The sequence below is a fragment of the Aythya fuligula genome, chromosome Z, assembly GCF_009819795.1.
Source record: "Aythya fuligula isolate bAytFul2 chromosome Z, bAytFul2.pri, whole genome shotgun sequence".
Taxonomy (NCBI): domain Eukaryota; kingdom Metazoa; phylum Chordata; class Aves; order Anseriformes; family Anatidae; genus Aythya; species Aythya fuligula.
The window spans coordinates 29430305-29449127 of record NC_045593.1 but is presented as its reverse complement, the minus strand read 5'-3'; the positions used below and the strand labels follow the sequence as shown (position 1 = coordinate 29449127).

The window sequence follows — 18823 nt, the reverse complement described above, 5'->3', positions numbered from 1 at the left end:
AAGAAGGCCCAGAACAAGACAATGAGCATCAAATGAGCCTCACATCTAAATCAGAAAAAAATATTTTTTTCTATATTTTTAAGCACTTTCTTGATTCAGGTGCAAATGTCTTACAAGAGTTTTCAGTTCTGGATGAATTTTACTCTGAAACAATAAATGTCCTTGTCACAGGAATTTTGGAGGGCCAACCTCACATGGATTGGTATTAACCAGGAACTCGTTTCAATTATTTTTGACTTGCTGATGTCAGTAAGAGCTTTTTCCACAAAGAGTACTAAAGGGTTCCCCAAATAAAGTTTCCTTCAATACAATATTAATGTGATTGCTTTGCATTTAAACATTATATCCATCTTAAAGTAACCCAATTTACAATGTCAGAAAAAATAACACTTTGTACCAAAGCAAGTTGCCCATCTCCATGCATCTTCACTGAAAATTTGGATTTACAGTTAGTAACCAATGAGGCTGTTAAAGAAACTTCGAGTGCCTTTCAAAAACTTGGAAAATTGTGCCTGAGGTGGTAAACTTTAATTAGGTTAATTCTAGAGCTACCAATCAGTAATTTTGTCATCACTCAGGGCTTTCTTACCTTCTAGGAAACTTCCATTCTTGCATTTATTTTATACTGTATTTTTTTTTAAAGTGCCATCATTTAAATTTTCACTTAGTAAGTGGCAGATTACATTATTCAGTCCCACAGCACAGAAACATCATAACACTAGGACATATTCAAACTTTTATTTTCCAGTTGACTGAATATATTATGTAAATGAGGTAAGCAACTTTTTGTAGATTGTATGTGTGAGATAATGTAATGTTCTTTTCCAGTTTTTGGACTACAGTTGAATATACTTTTTAATTATTTAAAAAAGACATCTTTACAGAATAACGTGATGGTTTTTTTGTATAATGTATTTGATTTTGTAAATACGTATTTCCTGATGTGATTTTTGTGAGAAATGCTAAATCTTTTAGTATATCATGTCCTCTCAAAACTGGCAGGAGCTAAATAATAGTTTGTGGGCAATTTGTATTGTGTACTGTACAATAACTGGGGAACTTTTATAATTATAAAAATATATATTAACTTTTAGTGTGTTGTTTAAAAAAATGACTGGAACATACTAAAGACAGTAGGATTTTTCTGAATATTTCAGACTTGAACTCAGGCTAGCTTTTTGTGTTTTTCAAAACAAAATTGTGTCTTGTCTTTTAAAATCAATAAATTTGTTTTCTTGTTACAAACATAACTGTATTGCTTCAGTTTTTATATAGCCAGCTATTTTGGATTGTAATACTGTAGATTTTGAGAGAGAAGATTATTTCTACTTATGAATTCTAAATAAAAGTGCAAACACTTACTTAGCAGCAACAAAAGTAAGTAAGAACATGTCTCAGACTGTCCATCTACCCAGTAAATACAGATAGTAAAATACTTACTAATTTAAATATCATCAATACTTCCCCATTACAGATTTAGTTAGTTAACAGCTGTCAGTGAGGGGGCTTGCAGACTGCGGCCTTCAGGAATAATTGGGTGTTAATTTTCATTGCAACTAGAAACTACTTCTGAAGGATTTGTTGTAAGTATTCTACAATATACTGATGCACTGAATGTTTTTGGAGTTTCACAAAACAAATACAAAGGCCTAATCTTAACGGGCTATTTTTCTCGTGGGTCTCTAGTGTGTGTTCCAGCCATGGTTTCATATAAAATGCAGAATGTTATTTTAACTGGGGAGGACCTGCCAAATAATAGGTGACAAAAAATCAAAATGGCTATTGGATACAAAATATAGAACAGGTATTTTTCACAAAATTATGGTAAGGATAGGAAAGCTTTGTTATTCTCAGAAAGTTCAGCTGTAAGTTGAACTGTAGTTGAACTGTGTCTATCATTTCATTTCAAATAGTCCATAAGCTTAGTAGAGTATAGTACTGGTTCCTGCAATGCATCCTACCAAACAAGACTAAAAATTTTCTGCTACGGTGACCAGCCACATATATCTGTGTTTACAGAATGCTCCTAATTGTTTTGTTAATGAACATGAAGTCTCCATTGCCTAACTGGTGTCTTGCTGACGCTGAAAAGGTCTTGCTCCAGCACACATACAGGAGAAAACAATCCATAGAGGAATATCTCTCATGCCAACTAACAGTTGATAGAGCCAACAGGCTGTATCATTCGGTTCTTGTCCAGTGATGGCATTACCATTAAGATCCTGCAGAATTTAACCTCTGCTGTTGCTGATGTTAATTAATGTGTCTTAGTTAACTGAGGAAGGTTTTGTTCAGCATCCTGAAGTGCTACAGTCCAGCACTTAAAGCCTGAACCACAACAGAAATATAGGAGAAATTCAGACAGAGCAGGTGCTATAAGAGGACACTAGTGTAAGGGTTACAAATGAAGATTATTTTTATTATTATTACTTCTGTGAAGTAATTTTCTGCATGATGTTAATGATACAAAATAAATACAATACATTCTATAACAAGTTATTTAAGTGTATGTAATTTCTCTTATCTAAAGCACTGGTTTCTATTCTACAAAATGTCATATAGCCTGCAGCTATCCAATTTGTATCAGTTTATGTCCATATTAAGGTCTATGCCAAAAGCCACATGAAATTTAAAGTCAGTTATTGTTCCAAAAAGACATCTAACCAAGGCAAGTTAGAATCCTTGATCCATTTTTGGCACGCTGACAGTACACCAGAGAGAGTTTTTATGCTTACTAGATTCTGCTGTTCTGATTTCATTCTAAATTTTGCTAAATCCTATTTTATATGTTCTTATCTAATACCTGTATTAACCTAATCAGTACATTTTTTCTATTAAAAATATAAAACTACTTGTCCTCAACTACAATGTGCTGTTGAAGGCAGTTTATTCTAAACAATTTTAAAAGCAGGACTGTTCTAAAAAGAATCTCTCTACATATTGATATTTTCCACTGGCATACTGCACGAAAAATCTGCTGCTGCTTTCATTATCAGAGTTTAGGGCAGACATAGTAGGTCGGTGCTTATTTAGTAATTAGTAGTTAGTAAATCAGACATGCTTTCAGAGATGCAGCTTGAAGTGGTATAAAAAAAATGCCTCAAGCTGTTCTCTTTTTGATTGGATATAACTCTTGCCTGCAGTGGAACCACACTAATGGACAGTGTCCCGACACAGCTCTGGTTTAACCACCTTTGTTCAAACTACTGCTAAAAGTGGTTTGTATTAATGTCTCTGCTGCTGTTGGTTAGAAAGGCCTGACAACCTGCTGAAAGCATGGAAGTGCTCATTTTCTTTATTTTCTTTAACGATGTAATGGTAGAAGGATATTTACAATCCTTGAGGTGTTAAAGCAGAGTTAAGTTAGCTACTGGGAGTACTGTTGTGAACAGAAATACCTGAAAACCATTTAATATGCACTTTAGAAGGACCATGAACTGGTTCGTGAACTGGTTGTTTGCAGAAGCTAGAAACTGAGGTTATATTGTCTTTCACCAATACTGAAAGACTGTAGAAGCTGCTGAAGAAGCTGTGCTAACAATAAATTGATTGAAGTGATGGACACAAAGACTTAGGTATAAAGCAGCTTGTAGTACTCAAAGAATTTATGTGTGTTATGGTTTAACTTTGCAGGTGGCTAAGCACCATGCAACTCACATCCCCTACCCACAGTGGGATGGGGGAGAGAATTGTTGGGGTGGGGGGAGGAAGGGGGGTGAAGTACGAGCTTGTGGTTTGAGATGAATACAGTTTAATAGGACAGAAAATGAAGAGAAATATTAATAATAAATAATAGATACAAACTTACATATATACATACAAAGCAAGTGATGCAGAAAGCAATTGCTTACTACCCACTGACAGATGCCCAGCCCGTCCCTGAGCAGCAGCCCCCCTCCCCCCTCATCCTGGCCAGCCACCCCATTTTTATTGTTCAGCATAATGTCATATGTTATGGGATATACCTATAGGACATCCCTTTGGCCAGTTTGAGTCAGCTGTCCTGGTTCTGTCCCCTCCCAGCTTCTTGTGCACCCCCAGCCTTCTCACTGCCAGGACAGCATGAGAAGCTGAAAAGTCCTTGGCTTTGTGTAAGCACTGCTCTGCGACAATTGCATGTTAGCAGCATTATTCTCATCCCAAATCCAAAACACAACACCATACTAGGAGGAAAATGAACTCTATCCTAGCTGAAACCGGGACACTATCTACCCCTTACTGCATACCACTTATGTCATGCTCGGGTCCCACACTTTCCAAAATATCCCAATTAATCGCTTTTCCTGTATATATACATATACACATATACATGGTGTCCATTGAGTTAGTTTAGTTTGTCAGATGGTGTGTGGTGTTCAATTGTTACATACTGAAGCCAGTTCTGATCCCATCACTGCTGTGTTTGTGCAGTTCTATCAAAATTCATTTGTCATTATCCAGGCGACTCTTACTGTGATACCATTAGTGTGACATGTAGCAATCTTCTTTGTGTTGATGTACAGTATTACACAGCAATTAACATCATACAATTCAAATCACGGGCTATTCTCACACATCAGATTCCTGTGAAGTACATACTGGACTTTCCCATTCTTCAGCATTATCCACCAAGTGTACCCAGGTCTTTGAGCAAAAGAAACCCCACGGATGGGTTTGCTTTTGCCTGAGGCAAGAATAGCCCAGACTGCCTTTCCCAGCTTGTTTTTTACAGGCAGTACAGGGACTTTATCCCCTTCAACAGTACGTAACAGGTTTGATTGGACAGGTCCAGCGTGCTTGGTAGATCCTCTAGCGTTGACTAACCATTTGGCCTTTGCTAAGTGTGTATCCCAATGTCTGAATGTCTCAGCACCCATTGCCTTCAGTGTAGTCTTTAACAGTCCATTATATTGCTGACATTTCCTGAAGGCTGGTGCATGATAGGGGATATGATCACAGAATCACAGAATCACAGAATTTCTAGGTTGGAAGAGACCTTAAGATCATCGAGTCCAACCTCTGACCTAACACTAACAGTCCCCACTAAACCATATCCCTAAGCTCTACATCTAAACGTCTTTTGAAGACTTCCAGGGATGGTGACTCCACCACTTCCCTGGGCAGCCTGTTCCAATGTCTAACAACCCTTTCAGTAAAGAAGTTCTTCCTAAGATCCAACCTAAAACTTCCCTGGCGCAACTTAAGCCCATTCCCCCTCGTCCTGTCACCAGGCACATGGGAGAACAGACCAACCCCCACCTCGCTACAGCCTCCTTTAAGGTATCTGTAAAGAGCAATAAGATCACCCCTGAGCCTCCTCTTCTCCAGACTGAACAACCCCAGCTCCCTCAGCCGCTCCTCGTAGGACTTGTTCTCCAGGCCCCTCACCAGCTTCGTCGCCCTTCTCTGCACCCGCTCAAGCACCTCAATGTCCTTCTTGTAGCGAGGGGCCCAAAACTGAACACAGTACTCGAGGTGCGGCCTCACCAGAGCTGAGTACAGGGGGACGATCACCTCCCTAGCCCTGCTGGTCACGCTGTTTCTTATGCAAGCCAGGATGCTGTTGGCCTTCTTGGCCACCTGAGCACACTGTTGGCTCATATTCAGCCGACTATCAACCATCGCTCCCAGGTCCTTCTCTGCCTGGCAGCTCTCCAACCACTCATCTCCCAGCCTGTAGCTCTGCTTGGGGTTATTGCACCCCAGGTGCACTTGGCCTTGTTGAACTTCATGCAGTTGACCTCAGCCCATCGGTGCAGCCTATCCAGATCCTCCTGCAGAGCCTTCCTACCCTCGAGCAGATCAACACATGCGCATAGCTTGGTGTCATCTGCAAACTTACTGACGGTGCACTCAATGCCCTCGTCCACTAGAGCCTTATACTTCTGAGGGTCTGACGTGCCAGAACATTGAACCCATACAGTCCAATAAACTTGATCGTCCCTTTCCTTATTCTGGCTGGAGGTAGGGCCCCTCTAGTGCTGATCAGAGTATTCATTACTGTGTCTGGGGGACCGACCACTGGTAGCTAGAGCTGCAATTTTCTCAGAAAAACTCCCTTTTGTGATTGCCTTTCCTTGAAACTCACATACCTGTGCCTCCCATTTTCCATCCCACTTTCTCAGGTCCTCTCCATGGTCATGCAGGTAAAACCACAGTGTGGCATGTGGTACCCACAATATCCCCCTTCCTGAGCAGAGGGATGCAAGCAATCCAGCTGACTGCCAAAGCCCTAACTTTTCACATGCAGTTTGCTATGCACAAACACCTGATGGTATGTGCAGACTGTCTTACTCCCCCTTTGTAAAGGCGAAGTCAATTTTTTGTACAGGAACATTAATAATTCCTTGACAAAAGAACGGGGGGGGGGGGGGGGGAGGGGGGGGGGATGTCTCCTTTTCCTTCTTAGGAAGGTTAATTAAGTCGAGGCAGAGAAACAGGCTATTGCAGTGACAGAACTTTGTTGCCTTTACAGACAAAACATCCAAGTCATCAGTGCAAAGAAACGCTCAGTAGTGTGTGTGCTACTTGACTACATTTTGTGGGTTAAGTGGCTCAGTGGAACAAGTTCCTGTCCATCTGGGCGACCAACCTGCTGACACAGCCAGTGCAAGCACATCCTCTGGCTTTCCAGCCAGCTAGAGACAAGCTAGCCCGTGTCATGGCCTGGAGATCTTACCGACGCACATATTGCAATAGTGCCTGGGAAGTGAGCAGAAGCCCGTGTAAACTTTCAACAGAAAAAGAAAAAAAAAAAAAAAAAAAAAAGAAAAAGAAAAAATATGTTATTTTTCTCCCATACCAGGACTTAAAAAATAAATAAATAATTTTAAAAAGAACAATCACGGAAAACGTTTTATAGCAAAATAGCGGCACCTACTGCTTAACGTCAGGTACACGGTTAAGCTCCTCGAAAACAGAGCGGCAAACATCGAGGTGGGGGGGGTGCGCAACCCGCACCGTCTGTGTTTCCCTGCCTCTTCCCCGCACACGCCCCGCCGCGGGCTCCGTCCCAAGGGGCCGGGTGCGAAGGCGGAGCCCGGCGCGGGCCGCGCCGCCTCCCCCCCGTGCCGGTCCCGGTCCCGGTCCCGGCCCCGGCCCCGCGCCGGTCCCCGTGTCCCCGCGGTGCGGTGGCGGCGTTTCGGCCGCGAGGTGTCGCTGCCGGGCCGCGGGAGGCCGCTGCCGCCCGTGCCCTCCGCCACGGGCCTGAGGAGCGCCCTGCGGGGCGGGGCGGGGCGGGGCGGGGCTGCCGGGCAGGTGCCGGGCAGCGCCGGGGGGAGGCTCCGCCGCTCGGGGCAGGCTCCTCCGCAGCCTTCCCACGGCGCTGTCAGGAGGCAGCCGCAGCTCCGGCGGTGTCCGGCTGGTGGCCGAGGCGGTGCCGTGCGGCGGTGGCGGTGGCGGTGGCGATGGCCGCGTCGTCCCTTCAGGCGCAGCAGCCGCTGCGGTGCGGCGTGAGGCTGCTCTTCCTCAGCGAGGAGCTCCTGGCGGGGCTGCGGCTCGCCAGCCCCAGCCAGAAAGCCCTGCAGCTGGAGCTGCAGCCGGGAGAGGACGCCAAGCTGATCGTGACAGACGGTAAAGTGCCTCCGCCGCCAGTGGGGTTCGTAGCTGTGCGGGTAGAGCCGGGCAGAGCCCCGTTCAGATTTTGGTCTGTGCAGGCTGATAAATGGGCTGGCATTGAAAGCTGAAGCAAACTCCCTGATTCCGCACGGTGGGATGACTGGGGAAAAGCAGCAACTGCTGTATCTATAGGAAGTAATGAAATATGCTGTCAACGAGGTGGGTGAACATGAGCGCAGTCCTACACAGGTCGAGACACACAGCGCTTGTTGGGACTGATTTGTGAAGAGTGAGCTGAGTGACTTCGGACAAGATTGCTGAAATATACGGGTTACAGTCTAGTTTAGGTTTGGGTCAGCCATGTTAAAGGTTGGACTTGATAATCTTAGAGGTCTTTTCCAATCTAAAGGATTCTATGATTCCATCTGAATAAACCAGTATGCGAACAGTTCAAATTCAATCTATGTCAATATGACATATTGAGGTATGTCATATACTCAATGTTTGCTTGTATTATCAGATACTTAACATGCCATTTAAGGAAGTGTGAATGACATAAACTAACCACTAACCACAAGATCTGCTTCCAACTTAGGTTGTATTAATTTGATGTAGTTAATGTTGTTGTATTGGTCTTTCATTTCACATATGCTCATTCTTGCATGCAAGCGTATGAAAGACCTGCTGGAACTGGGTAACATTGTTACCAGATTTTTTATTGGAAGGGCTCACATAGAACACAACTGAAAACTCTGAAGATGCAGAAGGGATTTTAAAAAATACTTTTGTATTTACTTTAACACTTCAGTGTTGCCAGGCATTCACTGAAGACTTGTCTGGTAAATTTTGAAAGAGGGTGCATCTTTGAACATCAATATACAGCTATGCTATTCTTGGTAAAAGGGGGGAATTGCAAACCTGTTCTAAAGTGCAAGGTATTTTCTTTCCTCTTCTTCATTTCATAAGAAGATGTTGAAGCTATGCCCTACCAGACATAACACAGATACATACATAACACAAATCTTTTCAGCGGTATCTGGGAGTTCAGTAACAATGTTTGAATACTTTTTGCATTAGATGGGAGAAACAATCTGCAAACACCTAGTTTGAAATACTCTAGTTCTGCCAGTGTAGTGTGTTTGTCTATAGTTACCTCTATACTCAGAAATCAATACAACTACTCTATATCCTCTGGAAGGAGTTGGAAGCTGTAGAATTTCTCTATAAGTGGAACCACTGGTTGTGACCCTGAGAGATGCACAAACTCATAGATAAACACAAGATGTTGAAACAGGAAAGAATGAAGGATTGTGCTTTACCAGGCAAAGACTTTCTCCCATCTCCCTGATGGGAGAGAGAAAGAAACTCCACAATGTGTTGGTAATATATGTAGAGTGAGAAGAAGCACTGGACTTTATAAAGTACAGGCGCCAAAGGCAGGATGCAAGTACACTTCTGAATGCTATACAGTGGGCCCAGTGCTGATCTGGAGCTACAGCCATTTGAGGGCAGGGTGCATCAGGTTTTCTGGTGAGTTGTCCAGCACTTTCTTGGAGACCTCTCCTCTCCAAGGAGAGCTGGAAACTGATGCCTCTTGTGGAGGAATAGTGTCAGTAAGACAGATGATCACCAGGTACTACTGATTGTCTGAGATGGTTCGTAACATCTGATTCAGGTCTGAAAACATTGACTGCCAAACTACTCTTGAAATGTTGTCAGCTGCTGCTGAGAGGACTCAGACCTGGTGTTAAAATATTTCTGAGGGTGTTGAACAGAATAAGTCCTGTTGTTTGTGGCTTTGTGCATTGGTTTGGGAGGATGTGATACAAAAAATGTGGCTTGTAGCAGTTTTATGGAATGCTCATAACAGAATTGCGGAAGTCCTGATATGAATAGATAGAACATCTTGGAAGAAAGGAGAAACTGGTGTCTAGGATGTGCTCCTGAGAGACCAAGAGAAAAACCAGAACTGCAACCTACTTGGATAAAGGGAAGCTTAGGAGCAGATGGCTGAGTGTAGTACAATGCAAATGTAGCAGTGTGGTGGCTTCTCTGAGACTGGGAGACCTCTTGGATTTCATTTTCCTGTGATAAGGTTTGGTATGTAAGCAAGTGACAATCTTAAACTAAGTTCTAATTGAAGGCTTCAAACCCAAATTTGGCAGTCTGGAATTTTTTCTTAGCTGCAGCAGTCCTTTAATTATTCCATATTCCTGCTTAGGTGTTCTGAAAAAATACCGGTTAGCTACTGGTTCTCTGAAGTATTTTTCCCCACATTACCTGACAGTTCTATAGGCAATTAAAACAATGTGCCTTGAATCCTCTTTAAGAACACACTGTTAACTCCTTGGAGCCATGCACTGACTTCTGTTCCTACCATTGTGATATTGTTGTCCTCTTGCAAGTATCAAGGATATAAATACAGACGAGATTTAAGCTTCCAAAGAACAAAACATGTCTACCTCCGCATTATGTAGTAGAAGTTGATAATACTGTGCTCAGTCATGGTGTTTCTCTGATGAAACAAGGTTTATAGCTATTGAGGCTCAGGATAGGAAGTGATGGCTAATAGTTGCAGCTTCCGTGTATTTCTGCATAAAGGTCCAAGTTCTGTAGAAGTGCACAGTGTACCAGCTTTTCACTCATTAATTTGTTTTTCCTCAGATTACTAAGAAAAACAAATATATGGTATCTTTTTAGGAAACGGTTCATTGCTATGCCTCATAGTTTACAGTGACGGAGGGAAAGAGAGAAGCTTTTGTGTGCAAGTATGTGATTCAAGGGATAGTTCAAGAAGAAATCAGTTCAATAGCAGTCTAGCAAATAGTTTTCTCTCTAGTTGTGTTCAGAATAAACATAGTGATACCTGAGTAGGCTGCTTTGCAAACTTCCTTTTTGTTCAGTGTACCTGTATAGTAGCTAGATGAAACTGGGAGGGCAGAAATTCTTTCTTCTGAAAAATAAGCAAGCAGTCTTCTTTGAAATTCTGCTGTGTGTGTGTGTGTGTTTTTTCCCTTGCCTTTCATATTTCAGTACCTGCAAAGAGCTTTTTAGTTGTAAATGACAGACATAAAATTGTGAGACTACTAAATGTTCTCATTTGTTTTCAATTGAAAGATTAGGAAGTCTGCAATAAATTTGTGTTTTGTTCTTTATATGTTAGGTGACGTCAGAAAAGAACTTGAACCTTACATAAACTGCCGGGTAAATGCTATCCTTTCAATTTTTGTTACAGTGTCTTCACATGTACTTAAATTTTTAATATTTTTCTAACTATGGCTGATCAGAAACTATGAGCAACTATGGATGGCATGAATTTTGGAAGAATTGATACAGTAAGTAAAAGCCCCAAAGAAAGTTACATTTTACATTGTCACTCATGTTTAAGATCCATCACATCATCTAAAAAGTTGCCTCTCTGAATTCCAACTTCGGAACTCTAGGAAAAATAACAACCATTTTTGGTTGAGTTATTGATAATTTATTTTTTTTTAAATTGTCACATACTCTTCAGGAAGTAATACTGTGCCTGAAGAAGCATATGAAAAGTCCCAGTCATCAGTGGTGTTCCTCAGGGTACTGTTTTGGAGCCCATCCTCTTTAACATCTTTATTGATGACTTGGATGAGGGAATTGAGTGCACCCTCAGTACATTTGCAGAGGACACCAAGTTTGCAGGAAGTGTCAATCTGCCAGAGGGTAGGAAGGCCCTGCAGAGGGACCTGGACAAGATGGGTCGATGTGCAGAGGTCAATGGGATGAGGTTCAACATGGCTAACTGCTGAGTCCTGAACTTTGGTCACAACAACCCCATGCAATGCTGCAGACTTCGCGCAGAGTGGCTGGAAAGCTGTGCAAAGGAAAAGGATCTTGGGATGCTGGTTGATGCTCCCATGAACATGAGCCAGCAGTGTGCCCAGGTGGCCAAGAAGGCCAATGGCATCCTGGCTTGTACCAGGAATAGCGTACCCAGTAGGACCAGGGAGGTGATCGCCCCCCTGTACTCTGCTTTGATGTGGGGCTGCACTTCGAGTGCCATGTTCAGCTTTGGGCACCTCACTACAAGAAGTATCTTGTAGTATCTCAAAGCCTACTGTCGAAGCCCTGGAGCATGTCCAGAGAAGGGCTACGAAGCTGGTGAAGGGCCTGAAACACAAGTCCTGTGAGCAGCGGCTGAGGGCACTGGGGTTGTTTAGTCTGGAGAAGAGAAGAGAAGGCTCAGGGGAGACATTATTGCTCTCTACAACTACCTGAAAGGAAGGTGTGGGGAGCTGGGGGTCGGTCTCTTCTCACAGGTGATAGGACTAGAGGGAATGGCCTCAAGTTGTGCCAGGGGAGGTTCAGGTTGGGAATGAGGAGACATTTCTTCTCAGAAAGAGCAGTCACCGTCAGGCACTGGAAGGGGTTGCTGAGGGAGGTGGTGGTGTAAACATCCCTGGGGGTGTTTAAGGAAAGGTTGCACATGGTGCTTAGGGACATGGTTTAGTGGGTGACATTGGTAGTAGGGGTACGGTTGGACCAGATGATCTTGGAGGTCTTTTTCCAACCTTAATGGTTCTATGATAGGCAAACCATCTCCCAGCTACTTCAGAAAATTAACTGCAGAGAAGATGGATAGTCAGTAGGGAGTACTAACTGTCTCACAGGATGCGATAAACTGTTGAGAGCCACTGCTGCCTTTTGTCTTAATAAGTACTAATACTGTTAGCCATATATTTAAGTTTTATAAAATTACATAAGTGGGAAAGTATGCAGCATTGATGGACTCAAACTGAATGTGTTCTATTTGTGCTCTAGAACACAGGTGATAATTAAAACTTTGTAGCTTGGAAAAACTCATCACTGCAAGCTACTCCAGTTCCACCAACTCAGTGGAAACAAAACAGAGATGGTAGTGAGTTTCAGGCACTATTGATCTGGACTGGATGTGAACCATTAACCACAAGAGATAAATTCTGCATTCTTTCACTTGGCCCCTGCTTAATTACACACATGCAGTACCTTCTAGCTGAATATATTGTAATATTTTCCTATCACATACTGAGAACAGTGTTAAATCCTAAAACATTAGGAGACTAGGAAAATAAAATAATTCTCGTATGAGCTGAAATGCAAAAGTATCAGGATTGGATACCCTAGAAAATATATTAATAGTGTGAATGGTCATTTACGGTCTGATACTGTACGTTCACATGCAGTTGCTACTAGTATTGGCATCCCCAGTGTGCTGGGAGAGGGCAACCACTGTGAACCGTTCTAAACAGCAGATCTGATGTAGTTTGACATTTCTTTTTCCACCATGAAAATCTTCATTTTTTTCTAGTGTGGAAAAATCAATTGCTAGAGAAAGTTTGAATAGATCACAATTGCTAGAGAAAGTTTGAATAGATCACTTAGTTAACATTTTATACATAAAAGTCATGTACACTCTGACATGGAGGTGATATGGAAGCTTTTAGCTGCCCTTTCCCTCTTCTTTCAATATCCATCAGGGGAACACAAAAGGTTTGGAGGGGTAGGTGGGAGGTCGTAAAGAAAACACTTAACATTTGTATAAATTATAATGGTTATTTTCAGGCCTTTTTTGTTTACTTTTCATTTTCCCTGCCCCTCCTAAAGGGATATTGCATAAGCAGAATAGTGCATTTGAAGGAATTGTAGTGTTGTTGAACATGGTATGATTAGAAACAGTAATCCTGTTTTGTTTGTTCATTTGTTTTCTTTTAACTGTTTCATATCATAGTACTAAGCATTCTAGTGGTTAGTTGAGTAGATAAATCCTTAAATTTAAGTTCTAAAGGATCTTTTTGTTATTTCTCTCTTTCTTCCCTACAGAAGCTTGTTGGTTTTTTTTGAAATATGTAAGTAGCTTGCTAGTCAATATGGTCTTGTTGTATCTGCAAGGAGATGTAGATAAAGGAGAAGTGTCAGTTCTGCAGTAGGAGCATGCCTCACCATTAAAATAAAAAGCACTCATTTTTTGTATTTGCATGAATATAGATGTACATATATATATATATATATAAACAGGCGTGTGTTTGTATAAGTAAGTAGGTAAGTATATAGAGAGATAGTAAAGACTGAATAAAGAAGTTTGATAACTAACTTGAAAGACTACAGTGGACTCTGGGTAGCTTGTTTGTGGTTGTTGCTGTTGATGGGATTTGATTTTATTTTATTTTTTAATGTATTTATTATCTGTGTGTTTGCATGTGTGTGTTTTGTTTGCTTCCTCTTTTTTTCTTTTACTTTTTGGTGATGATGATGATGATTATTTTGCTTCTCCCATCTTAATTAACTCTTGTTAGGCTTTTTTATTATACCACCACATTGCATGTACTGTATATTAAATGTGGTGCTCTGGCTAGGGATACCTGGGGATATAGGGAAGCCTGATCTCAGTTCTGTGCTCTCCTATGAAGTGTCTGCCTCAACGATACAGCTAATCTGTCTGTAAAAATGTGGTGATAAAACTTCTTGACCCATCAGCCATGTGGTAAAGCTAAATGTTTAAAGTTGTGTGGTGCTTAGAAACAGTGGCAATGAGACCATTTGTAGATGGATTGAAATATCTTTATAGTGTATGATGCTGGTACTGGAAGTGTTAGAGCTTAATGTACTGTAAATAGCATCATCTATAATGATGAGAAGCCACTATATTTGCCCAGCCTTATTATCCTGTTAGTGTATTTGCCCTCTGAACCAGTTCCTTCTCGCATGCCTGCAATTTTAAGGTGCAATTTGATGGTCTTTATGCTGTTGCTGTTAGTAACGCTTTCTAGGAAAAAAAAAAAAAAAGAAAAAAAAATGAATTTTCTATGTTTGCTTTTAAATGTTTTGCAGTGCTGCTCAGATACCTAAACCAAAACAGAATAGTTATTTCTTAAGGAGTTCAGAGCCTAACTAGAACATGGGGATTTTAAAAAGTCAGTAGGGAGTAAAGGAAGAGATCCTTGTTTTGTTTGTTTGTTTGTTTGTTTTCCTCTAGATTGCAAAGCTAACAAAGAAGCATGCCTTACTAGACAGTTTTGTGTGTTTTTTGTGTCACATGAAGTGTCACAGTAATCTAGGTTGAGTTTAACATATGTCAGCCCTCTGAAATACATTTACTTTTCTGAGTTTGTTTTTGAGGAAAGAAGGGAAATTATTCAGGTTTTTATGGGGATTGGTTTATTTAGAATCATATAATCATAGAATGGCTTGGGTTGGAAGGAACCTTAAAGGTCAACCCGTTCTAATCCCCATGGGGGGGATTATCCCTTCCACCAGACAATGTTGCTCATAATCCCATCCAGCCTGGCTTTGAACACTTCCAGGGATGGGACATCCACAGCTTCTCCGGGCAACCTGTGCCAGTGCCTCACCACTCTCTGAGTAAAGAATTTTTTCATTATATATAATCTATACCCACCCTCTTTTAGTTTAAAGCCATTCCCCCTTGTCCTATCACTACACTCCCTGACAAAGAGTCCCTCCCCAGCTTTATTGTAGACCCCCTTTAGGTACTGGAAGGCCACTATAAGGTCTCCCCGTAGCCTTCTCTTCTCCAGGCTGAACAATCCCAGCTCCATCAGCCTGTCTTAACAGGAAAGGAACTCCAGCCCCTTGATTATCCTTGTAGCCCTTATTTGGGCTCATTCCGATACTTCTGTGTTTTTCTTGTTCTGGGGGCTCCAGAGCTGAACACAGTGCTCCAGGTGGGATCTTACAAGAGCAGAGCTGAGGGGAAGAATCACCTCCTTCCACCTGCTGGCAAGACATCTTTTGATGCAGCGCAGGATCTGGTTGGTTTTCTGGGCTGCAAGTACACTTGGCTGGCTCATGTCAAACTTCTCATCCACCAACACCCCTGGGTGCTTCTCATAAGGCCTGCTCTCAATCCATTCTCCACTCAGCCTGTATTTGTGCTGATCCAGGTGCACTATTTTGCTCAGTTGAACTGCATACACAGAGAAAATGTATGGGTAGATGCCAAAAGGATTTCATTCAAAACGTGTTAATACTAGTGGGAAAGTTTTCACTAATTTCAAGGGAGCCATATGATGCTTCTGCCTGTCTCTTCTCCAACCAAAACCAAGTAAAAGGATCAGTGTATTTATCATAAAAGCAATGAAAAGTCAACTGAAAACTTTGGTCAGGGAGATGTTTTCATAGCTGGCAGAGCTTCTGCACTGCAATGCATTTTAGTGCAGTGAACCTGTACTCCTCTCTCATACAATAAAAGTCTCTACTGGTTTAGTCCTGTGAACTGAAGATGACTGAACTAGTTTTCTAAAAACACAAAAAGATTTCTATATAGTTGTGGTGTCAAAACTGTACCCTCACAGGTCACCTCTACATGTTTGTATTAACATAATAAAAGTCCTATTACTGGTGCATTTTGATGGTATTTTCCTATCCTGTCTTGAATTTTCTGTGGGTGAATTTTCATTTATTTAGTCTCTGGGTAGAACTGACTCTGTGTACATATACATTTAGATTGTGAGGTAAGTAAGTCCAAGGTAAATTATATTATCCTTTCAATAATCTTACATGCTATGTATAAATTAGTTAAGGTCTCTGCATCTGAAAACACAACATGAACATTTTATATCCTTCTCTGTTCAGCTGTTTAGTTTTCAGTGAGGCTGACAGAAACCCCTATTCTGCAAAAATCTATACTAGTTATTTTGTCTCTGTGATTTATTGCCATTAAATTCAGTTGGCAGTATTCCTGAAAGTAGCATGGGTGTCATTACCTCTGCATGTGTCCATAGGATCAGGTTCTTTGTAGCCAGAAAACGAATTGCAACTGTTTAATAATAGACATCTGGAAAGCAAACCATCTGCACTGAGGCCAACATGGCCTGATCATTTTGGTGCCATCTGCTTGAATAACATATTCTTCTGGCAGCTAAAGAGTGTGCATTAGAGAGAGACATTCCATACATTTCACACAGTCATACGCACAGAATGTTTCAAATATGCAGTGGGTTTTGCTGAATGTGGACCTAATTTAAGGTGTTTTCTAAAACGGTAGCAGAAACGCTGTATTAGCAGCTTAGTTTTCCTAAATGCATGTCTGCTTGTTTGATTTCCTAATGATGTAAATGTGTACAAAGCAGTGCAGGGGCAGGCAATGATAATAGGTCCAAACAAGGGTGGGACATATTTAATAGAAAGAAGTTCCAATTATTTGTCCAGATATAGGAATTCTTGAATATCTACTAGTTACCATGCTCTGTGTTTAAAAATTCGGAACTCCACCATACACAGCGACTATGCCTTTCTGAGTAGAAAGTAATACTGTGTTGTCTGCATGAATTTTTGTCAAATCATACATCAAAAACATTCATGAAGCAAATAAAATATTTCTAAAATGGAAAAACTACTTCAAATATATCACGTATAATTAAGATGTACTAAGCTAATAAAATAAGGTATTTCTGCTGTTTTGGAAACAGCAGCCGTAAATGACTGAAAATTACAGACTACTTAGCAAACTACAGGATACTGAGGTAAGGCAATAAAAATTACTGCTGTCCTGGGGATGTCTGGGTCTTGTTTCTTTGTTTCTTGATACCTCTCACCAGTTCATGAAAATGTAAAACACTGTCTTGTTTTCTTGTTTAACAAATCATGTATTGGGCAGTGACTACAGTTTCTTAATTTCCCTAATTTTAAGTTGCTAGTCATAAACAGAAGATTACTTTCATTAGATATTCATGGATAAGAGATTCTTAATTTAATGCTCTCCTTCATTTCTTTATCACTATTAAAAGAGGAAGTTTCCAGGAAACAAACAACCTTTTTTATTATTATTTATTTATTCTATTATTTATATTTGATAATAATTTGCATTGGCTAATAAATATTTAGGCATTTTAATCTGTTAGTTTACTCCTCAGTACAAAATGGAAGAAGCTTGATTATCAAGGTGATAGATTAATTGCTGCTGGCATTTTTTGCTGCACTGCACCCATTAATTCTTTTAAAAGTGCTTCTGCTAATTGTGGTGTACAGTCCAGAGAGCACTGTGCTTTTCAATCTATAGTCTTGTTATAATTTAAATACAGATGGTCAAAAGGCATGTATCGTTGTAGCTTTTCTTTGATAGTTTTATGGTATTTTATTCTTTTTAAATCTTATTTATATAAAAGTGTAGCTGAATTATAATGATACTCTCAAAATGTATGGACATAAAATAAGCAAAATTTAAGCAGAAGTGAATATATTTTATTGAAATTAGAAAAGGTTTTGCAATGTGAGGAAACAAGCCTGGCCTTCTCTTTCTGCAAATTTGGTAACTTTACACCAGGCCCTTCCTCTCCAAGAAGTTTTTGTACAAAAAAGGAGATTCATTGACCCATTAAATTTCAAGCCAAGTAAACACCAGTAGCATGACATTAGCAGTATGAGGTATTATGAAATGCTATTTTTGACTTTTTTATTCTATGTCCTTTAAAAGTACAAGGAAGTAGCATATACATTACCATTGTATTTGCATGTCTCGCTTGACAGCTCAGTGCTATAATGCTTCTATGTCACTAATCTACAGTAATTTAGCATAGTATACTATGATTAATACTTTCTAATTTGAAGTTAATGAAACTGTTTGTTTGTAGCAGAACAGTAACAACAGTAATTCTTAATACTCTGTTAGAGATACTGGTGTATAATTCATTATTCATTTATCAGACTGGAAAGACTGAGAAAGTTCAATGTTATTTAAATGTGTTTATAAAAAGTAATTTCTCTGAAGGTCAGTATAGTTCAGTTAAAGCAGTTCTTATATTCTGTCCCTCAAATCACATTCCTGGTGTGGTTATTTTTAGAATACTTGCTTGAGCTCTGAGTATCTTACAAACTACATCCAAGCCAGTCAGGATACCAAGAGGGCAGTAGTCCTAAACTGTCAGCATTGTGAATCTATGTCACAAAGATTCACTACACTTTCTGATGCTGTTTTTTTGTCATGTATTAGGCTATTAGGCTTTAAATCGTGCAGTTAATATTTAGAGCATTCATCAATACTGAGATTACAGGCAAAAGGAAGTTGTTGGGTAAGGTGGGTTGCATATTGGAAAAAAAAATCAGAGCCCTTGGTTCTAAATATCAACTATATCAACTTGCTGTCCTCTTTTTTTTTTTTTTTTTTTTTTTTTTTAAAATAAATTATGTTTTTTGTTATCAATGTTATCAAGCATGACTCATTCCACCATTGCTTTCTGTGTAGTTTTCTGAATAGCTCTGAATGTCTCTGTGTTTGTACTTCACACATGAAATGATGCAGGCACTTATCCTTATT

The 18823-nt window shown here is 40.5% G+C and overlaps 1 protein-coding gene across 1 annotated transcript in view; it reads left to right on the top strand.

Moving 5' to 3' along the window:
* Positions 1-7385: 7385 nt before the first annotated feature.
* The window catches only part of LOC116500545 (histone-arginine methyltransferase CARM1-like), a 68994-nt gene continuing 57556 nt past the window's right edge, over positions 7386-18823 (top strand). Inside the window, exon 1 of the mRNA XM_032205627.1 lies at positions 7386-7551. Coding sequence (XP_032061518.1) covers positions 7386-7551 — 166 coding nt within the window. The remainder of the gene's footprint in view (positions 7552-18823) is intronic.